The sequence below is a fragment of the Acipenser ruthenus genome, chromosome 6 (genome assembly GCF_902713425.1).
Source record: "Acipenser ruthenus chromosome 6, fAciRut3.2 maternal haplotype, whole genome shotgun sequence".
In the NCBI taxonomy this organism is placed as follows: domain Eukaryota; kingdom Metazoa; phylum Chordata; class Actinopteri; order Acipenseriformes; family Acipenseridae; genus Acipenser; species Acipenser ruthenus.
In genome coordinates, this window is record NC_081194.1 from 4,031,682 (window position 1) to 4,040,657 (window position 8,976).

At 36.2% G+C, this 8,976-nt stretch overlaps 1 protein-coding gene across 21 annotated transcripts in view; it reads right to left on the minus strand.

The window, feature by feature from the left end:
• The window catches only part of LOC117410391 (neurexin-1), a 455,487-nt gene that overhangs the window by 442,791 nt on the left and 3,720 nt on the right, over positions 1-8,976 (minus strand). For all 21 annotated transcript variants that reach the window (XM_034016883.3, XM_034016882.3, XM_034016890.3 and 18 more), the window contains exon 2: positions 8,636-8,976. This exon is cut by the window's right edge and continues 863 nt beyond it. In XM_034016883.3, the coding sequence (XP_033872774.1) occupies positions 8,636-8,976 (341 nt within the window). The remainder of the gene's footprint in view (positions 1-8,635) is intronic.

Genomic DNA, 8,976 nt, shown 5'->3' on the forward strand with positions numbered 1-8,976 from the left:
TCTATCCTTGCTGGGCCACTTCAATTACGCAATTTGAATCATCCCCCAGGGTAGGACCTTCATTTCACATCTCCATTTTCACAACTAAACTCAACTATATCTAAGCTCCTTCAATCTGCCAGAAACTACATGGCTTCAGCTCTTGCTTCATCCACTGCTATTCAGCCTTCTGTGATCTGGATCCTTGCTTTCATCACTCACACAAGAGACTTTCTCCATCTGGCTCCAGGCACAATTAAATCATACATCAACGGGATCCAGTATTACTATTGCTTGTTGGCAATTCCTTCCCCCATCTTGCTGTCCATTCCGGCAGACCGCCTGACACTGCGAGGAATCATGAAAAGCACCGTCCCATCTTTCCCATCATGGCTACCTATATCTGTGGACATTTTATTCAATTTAATATAAATCCTTCAAAATGGCACCTTCAATCCTTTCACCAACCTACTCATGGAGACAATGTGTTTAACCGCATTGATCGGATTCCTCAGATGTGCAGAGTTCACAGTTCCATCAATCGCTAGTTTTCCTTCCATCGGCATCCATTCCTGTGACCTCACACTGGTTCCCGGATGCCACTTAATTCTCCTACTATGCACTTCCAAGATAGATCAGCTTCATCAAGGCCAGTTCATTCAGCTGTCAAAGATCAACTCTCCTCTCTGCCCTTACAGCTTCAAGTCTAGATACCTTGCATGCAGAAAACCCCTCCTCCCATCAGACCCGATGCTCGCCCGCTCAGTTGTATCGAGACATTGGTTCTCTTCTGACCTGGCCTCCCTGATCTCTAAGGCAGGCCTCCCGTCCCAGTTCTATACCCCTCATTCCTTCAGGATCGGAGCAGCAACATCAGCAGCCAAGGCGAGAATCAAACATCATCTCATTAAGAGTCTGGGGCGTTTGTTCTCTTCAACAGTTGACTTGAACGTTCAGTGAGGACCTCCGGCCACGCCTATCCTTTCTCAGCTCATGCGCTGTCACTTACCTTAAATCAGAGGCTCATTCTTTCTTTGTGCTATCTGCTCAGGATTTAGCTTGCTGTGTGCTTAGCGCTCAATGTCCCAACTAACCTTTCTACTTTCTACCTATTTCCAGATTCCCTGAGGGAGCTCTTTGCTCCAACAGCAAGCAGCTATCCAATAAACAGGGTAAATACTTTCCTGTCAGTTCAATTTTCAGGTTTGCATCTGCAATCTATTCCACCCTCAAGGGATTCAAGTTTGCATCCGCTACCTATCCTCGAGGGGTGCCGTGCACAGTTTGGAGGCCACGCCTCTCCTCATACAGCAAGACAACCTTTTTTATATGTTTTCTCTAGAGGTCTCTCCTCTACCAACTCAACCTATGAACTAACAAACTATTCTAATAGCCTGGGCTTCCACCCCGTGAACCATACATACAATGTTGCTCAAGATGATGCACATTTACCAAAATCTGTTTCTGGTTTTTCATTAGTAGTAAAGATGCCTAACATCCCCGAGACCCTTGCTAGTGTCTGCATGGACCAGGACACACAAGGCTGAGTACATTCATGCCCTTCTTGTACTGATGGAATAAGTAAGCCTTTTTCCAATTAGCTCAGTTTTGGTATAAGGGACAGATTTTACAACCTTTTCTAACACTGAACTTGTTCAAATGCACAGTTACAGACCAAGCATTTTAAAGAACTCAACTCTCTTTCCTTATTGTACCTGTCCTCAAAATGCAATCATGCACAGTTACAGACCAAGCATTTTAAAGAACTCAGCTCTCTTTCCTTATTGTACCTGTCCTCAAAATGCAATCATGCACAGTTACAGACCAAGCATTTTAAAGAACTCAACTCTCTTTCCTTATTGTACCTGTCCTCAAAATGCAATCATGCACAGTTACAGACCAAGCTTTTTTAAGAACTCAACTCTCTTTCTTTATTGTACCTGTTCTCCAAATGTCATATCCCAATCGAAGATTGTGCAACACTGGAGCAATGATTTTGGCCCAATTCAGATTTACAGACTGCGTGATTTCTGTTCAAAAGACATTCAAATATAGATTTTTAAAATGTATTTAAGTGAAAATTGAGAATGTTGGTCTATTGACAGTTTTTCATGTTCAGTGTCGATATGTCTCACTTTTTAAAGCAATAAAAGTTAATTAGTTTATCGCTCCGTTTGTCAGAGAAATGTCACATTATGTACAGACTACTGATGCTCTCAGGAAGCATGCAAGTTAGTTTAAAGACTAAAGCTAAGCCTTGGTACTGAGAAATCACATTTACACAATGGGATTCCAGCAGGTATACCCACATGAGCAATTTGAAAATGCACATTTGATTGAACCAATTCATTTAACAAAAGTAACCATATTACATGAAGAACTGCCGAAAGTAACTGACCATCCAACCACAGTCTGTCTTTAATCCTACAAAATATATCAAATTCAATGTAATGCAGATGATCCTCTGGTATGTGTGCTTTAATCTCTACCAATGTGAGGAAAGGTAAATTGTGCCACTTCATTAAAAATAAAAGGATACATTGATCAGATTTCCTCATGAGTGGTTAATACCTATTATTTGATAATGTTGGGAAGCCTTCCATGAATCCTGATGCACTTAAATAATTATTCAAAACAAACAAAGAGCTCTGAAAGAAAAACAAAATCCTATAATCTCTCTATCTGATTAAAATAATAATAAATACAGCTTTTACAATTTTTAATGGAAATTGACACATTTTAAATTCTGAGAAGCGGATGTGTACAAAGTTGTATATGTACTAAAAATTAAAGTGGGTAGTGATAATGTCAGTAGTCCTAAGTGCATTTTTTATCTACTAGAATGAGAGAAAAAATTAAAAAGCAATGAAATAATTGTTATGAATGGCTGTGAACTATAATAGTTTTCTTGCTGAAACGACTTTTCAATCTATGTTTGCATAAGCCTTATCTTTAACAGCACAGCTTTTATTGCTGTGACTTCCCTCTATTTTGACCACAAAATGTGTAAAGTGGTATCCCTCTTTTGTCCTAATACAGGTAGATCTTCAGATTCAAAAGCTGATTATTATTGAGCTTATTGTAGGTCAAATTAACTGTATTATTCATTATAATATGTCTCTTATTAAAACTCTGTTGTGAACAGTCGTTACCGTCTAGTACTGTACAGTATCTGAAGACAACTAGAGGAGACACAGTCAAAGGATAGCATTAATTTTCTTAAGACAAAAGCTGATTGAATAATATGTGTCAATCTGTATATCATCCTCTGATGACATTGTGGCAGCGGACCATAACAAATCTCAGTAACACACAGCAAGTTGTCTGTCTTCTATGAATGGATGAAATTATAGATCATTGGATATACTGTACAAACACAGACATTGTCACATTAATATACTGTATTATACACAACCCTCCAACAAGTAATGGGACATAAATGCAAAATGTTTGGGATTATGATCTGTTTGACACCACTCAGACCCCTTTGCTTTCTAACTATATTAGGATCCCTGATCTGTCCCATCTTCAGGTACACATATTTAATGAGCATTCCATTCCACCAGTACAGTGACACCCCAAATGTTATTACCAGATTTTCGCATTGTCGTTATAGAAAAAGTGTAGAGGGGCGTTGACTCAGGCAGGGGCGAAATTCTGGGCATTGTTGCAGAGGGAGTATTTTTTTTTACATCAGGTAGATAGATTACATTTACAATTAGGCATGCTTAAAATTCCAAGGTAGAGCACCGCACACAGTCACGCTACAGAATCAAGAAGTGCAATCAACATGTTTATTGACTGATGAAATACAATTCAAAGTTGCTGCAGTATGTCCACTGTTTTGTCATTTCAAATATTTTCACAAAACACACTTTAAAGCTACATGCAGTGTCCAGTGTAAAAGCACATCAAGAAAAAACACATTTGCAGGTTAAAAAGTTCAAATAAAAGTCGCTATATTAAAAAAATATATAAACACATGAAATTGGCGGTCCTGTAAAATAAAGGGCTTTACATAATCTCGGTTAATAGGAAATTGCAGTGCCCACTGTGAAAACACAGCACGAAATAATAAATTAACATCCAAAGTAGCACTATAGGATTAAAATATTCAATACAAAAAAAGAAAGAATGGTGCTACAAGCTCTTGTAGTGTCTAAAAAAAAATCAAACTATGGATTGTAGAGAAATAGGAAAGTGTAATCAATCAGAATGCGGAGACTGTATCATCTGATCCAAAACCTCCAAACTCCACATCTTCGTCATCTGAGCCTTCATCATTGGTGGTGCAAGCAATCGTCTGAATCATTAATGCACAGAACAACTACTTCTTGGCAGTTTTTTTGCTGCAATATTTCACATCAGGTATTATTTGTGCATGGTTATTAATGGTGAAAATTTAACTTTCATCTAAGAGTTGGGGTGGGGGCAATCGTTCAAACCGGGGCGTTGACTCAGCACAATCTGGTAATACCAACATTTTCAAAACTGCATATGTCTGTTTTTATTTGTCTGTTATTAGGAGGGAATATGATTCTTAACTGGCAAAGAAAAGCGTTACCTCTTGCAGCATTATTGGATGGTTTCATAGACTCTTATTAGCAGTGATTGTGGACTACCTGATGTAACCTTAGGTAAACAATCCAAGTCTGTGAGACCAGACTGAAAACCACAGTAAAGCTGCTTGGACCCTCACTGACACAGAAAGAAAATATTTGAATTACTAATGAGCACATTTTAATTACATTATTTAAATCAAAAAGCCAATTTGAATGTTCATATTGTACAACTTCTACTTACATCAGCTCAATCTAATTAATCTTCTAACACATCTGAAATTATCATATTGGCGCTTGCCTTCAACTCCTATAATTTATCTGGCACCATTTGCAATTGAGTTAGGGCGTTCGGTCAGAATTTTTTTTTTTATGATTATTCTGATGAAAGATGACTCTGCTTGTGTTTTAATATAAGCATTTTGCATCTCCTTGCTGAAGGGAATATCATAAATCACAACAGCCAGCTAATTTGAAGAGCAAAATAGCATCCACCAAATGTCATCCTATTAGTAGCTTGAATCCCACTTGTATTATGGCAGCTAGCTGTGTGAATTTTGTCATGGAAGCTCAACTAAATGTTACATTTTCTATTTATTAACCTTGTGTTGTCTATCTAACAAAACCCACAGATCACTGTTATATAATGATATAGATCAAGTTTGAACATAGGGCTAATACAAATTAAAGCAAACACATGTATGTTGGAAGATACATCGATGCTTCCTGCATTGTGTCACTGTCTTTATCTTTAAGGAAAAAGCACCGACCATAAACATGCAAGAGGAAGAAAGATATTGCAGTACTTTCATCACCACTTAGCAATGGCACACAGTGTAGTCAGAAGCCTTTGATCCCTGAGCGGTAGTTGTCTCATTATATTGCCAACTTGCTGTAGAGTATCTTACTGATATTATTTTATTTTATTTGTTATAAAAGAGCAAGTATCTCTTTTTTATGTATTTGTTCACCTTTACCTTGTGTTTTTATAAAGTTGTTGATCATTATGAGTGGTTCTGTGTTCTGATGAGCCGATATTTAGTTATCATTTTTTTCTCAGTATCTGTCTTTACCTGGCTTTGAACCAATCACTGAAGAGACTTCCCCATTAGATTCAGACCATGTGACAATATGACCTTTCAACTCTGTTTGCACAACCTACTCTGCTTATACAGCGAGGGTGAGTAGGTGGGGCCAGCCAAGTTGAAAAGCCATTTTGTCACATGATTTGAATGGAATGAGTAAGTCTGTTCTGTCCCAGGCAGTTTGATTATTCTCCAGACCTGCTCACAGGAGCCTCCAAGGCAGGGAGCTGAGCTTTGCCTGCACAAGAGGGAGTGAGGTGGTGGAGGAGTGCAGAGAAGAAATGGTTTGAGCTAGGGTTTAAATAGCAGGTTGACTGAAGGTAGGATGGGGAGGAACCTTTATCCCTGCCCTCTGAATACTAATAAGCATCATAAAGGCAAGGAAAAAGTGAAACAGATTTTTTAAATTACATTTGAAGAAACCTACCCTTTAAAAGGTGATTCCAGGCTACAGATGTAACATATTAGTATTTCATTGTGGTATTTTGAACCATTTAGAAGCTAGGCACTGCACTTTTTTCCCACTTTTTCTCTCTTTTTTTATTGTTGTTCCAGATTGACATGTTTCTTTTCTTAGTGTTAGAAATATTTGGGTGACTCACAGTTTAATATTATTCAGAGCTCTCCAAAAGATGCTGGTACACTGCATAAAAAACAAAAGTTGAAATAGCTAAAGACAAAGAGAAGGAGATGTGATACCTTTTATTGGACGAACTAAACAATAATTAATCACAAGCTTTCAAGACTTCAAAGCTCTCTTCTTCAGGTGAAAGTAGGAAAGAGAGATTGATGTTTTCATTCAAAGGTGGCATCAGAACTTTTGAATCCCTACAATTCTTATGCAAGGAAAAAAACAGTGATGAAAAAACTTTGAGGTTTTGAGTGCTTGTGATTAATTATTGTTTAGTTAGTCCAATAAAAGGTATCACATCTCATTCTCTTTGTCTATCATCTCTAGACTAATACGACTACCATCTCATCTATCAATGAAATAGCTAAAGCAAATGGAAAAGTTGAATATCATTTTCAAAATCGCCTGCATGAAGGTAAACTTAGATAATGTGGCATGAAGTATCTGTTACTATGCCATAATCATAACTATAGAGATCTCACGGGTTAGGACGTATTAAATTACAGTATAGTTAATAAAGTTCTTTCTATAAAAAAAAAAAAACAGAAATGAATCACATTGCACTAATCACATTAAAATCAAGACAAATGAGAGATCTCATTTTGTAATGAAACAAGTTAATCGTTATGCCTACTTTTAGCAAAACCTTTTACCTGATTTTAAAACTTTTAAGGAATATCCTCCACTATAATCCCTTTAATGTTATTAAATCACATGAAGATTAAACAAACAATTCTATGAGGTATAACGCTACACCCCTAAACATATATATGCTGTCTCACAACCAACCTTAAATTGTTTGATTGTATATCAGGCTTTTACTGTCCATTAATAACATTACATAACAAATACAATCAGATTGCACAGATGTAAACCAGATGTAAAGGGTCTTCTTAAGGTATTATATACCTGTCAATACTAAGTATTCATTTCCTTCAATAATCTACATGGCTGTAACTTGAAAGTGTGATACTCATTATAATTTTTTAAAAAATGACAATGCTTCAACATTAAAATGCTGAGACTGCAATAGCCGTTAAATTAAAGCTGAATCTGCCAGGAAATTTGAACAATATAATGTTCTTCCCCGGTCTTGTAATGTAACACAATTTGGATTGTATTTTGACAATTGGAAATATTTGTACATATGAAAAAGAATATATATATATATATATATATATATATATATATATATATATATATATATATATATATATATATATATATCCACCTCTTTTAACTAAAGATACATACCTTTGTAGAAACTGTATATAGTTTCCAATGTGGTCATGGATGTATCACATTCCACTGCTCTTGTGTCATTTCTATATCGTGACTATACTTTTCCAGCTATAGATTTTTTACATTCCCCAAACAAACTTTTTTTTCACAGGATAGAGAATTTCAAAAGAGCAGTGGAAAGGTAAATGTGGGGGATCCATAAGAATATTCGACTAGAGAACATATCAATAAAACCCACAAATCTGTGAGAAATCTGTGAGTGTGAAATAAAAAGGCAATGTCATTGTATTAAGTAATGAATAAGAGAGTTTAAACTAACTTTATGGGCCATATTCATGAACCATTTTTGAAAAAAAAAAAAAAACAACAGCTGTTAACTCAGCATGGTGGTAAATGTTTAGTGAATATGGCCCTAAGCTCCCTTACTTAAATCCAGGAACTTCATCCTTCAAATTCTGAAACAGCATTTTACAATAGATGTAAGCAGATGTTTCTATGTAATATAATGTTCCCAAAGAAACAATGTTTGAACTAAGACATGACTGCATTTAAAATCCAAAGTTGTTTACATATTTACTGATACCAATGTATTCTCATTATAACACGTTTACAGGTACAGGAAATAGAAAACTATAAAGGTCAACTGTTTTCTAATGGCAGGTACCCTTGAGATACTGCACTGAACATCTTAAACATTTTTAATGAGTTTGGATTGGGTACACATCATTATAAATCCCAAAAGCAGCCATTTATATTTCTGAAAATCTGGTTTGTTAATAAAAAGGTAGAATTTTTTTTTTTAAATCCCCTCAGTCCCTTGAAAACTGACTCATATTTCTGACTTGCTGTAATCCCTGAACTGCATTTCTGAGTTTTGTTAATTAAAAATTCAATCATGTAGCTTGTGCTTGCAAATATTAAATGGGACCTTAATTAAAAATTAAGAAAAAGCAAATGCATGCAGGTTAAAGATGAAATTTCCTAACTGTTCTCTTGATGGGGGTTTACCTGCAAATCATATGATGTAAAACCAAATAATAATAATAATAATAATAATAATAATAATAATAATAATAATAATAATAATAAATACATACATATTTAATTAATTAATCAATTAATTAAGCCAAACATCTTACCTTCACTGCAGTCCTTCCCTTGGTAGCCAGTCTGTGAGCAGTCACAAATCGCTTCTTTATTAACAACAGAGCAGATTCCACCATTCAGACACAAGTTGTCTCTGCCACAAGGATCCGTGACATTCAAGACCCCTTCACTACTGATGAGCATGGCCTCCGAACTGTTGACTTTGAGCTCAGTTATCCATCCTTTGAATGGAACCTGGTCTTTCACCGCAGCTGACGTTAACCTCAGTGCCACAGTACGTAATTCTGGCGGAATCCCACCAAGGAACAAATGGCTAAAGACAGTCATATCCCGTCTTTTGGATTTCACCTCCACCCATTTTACTTCTCTGTCT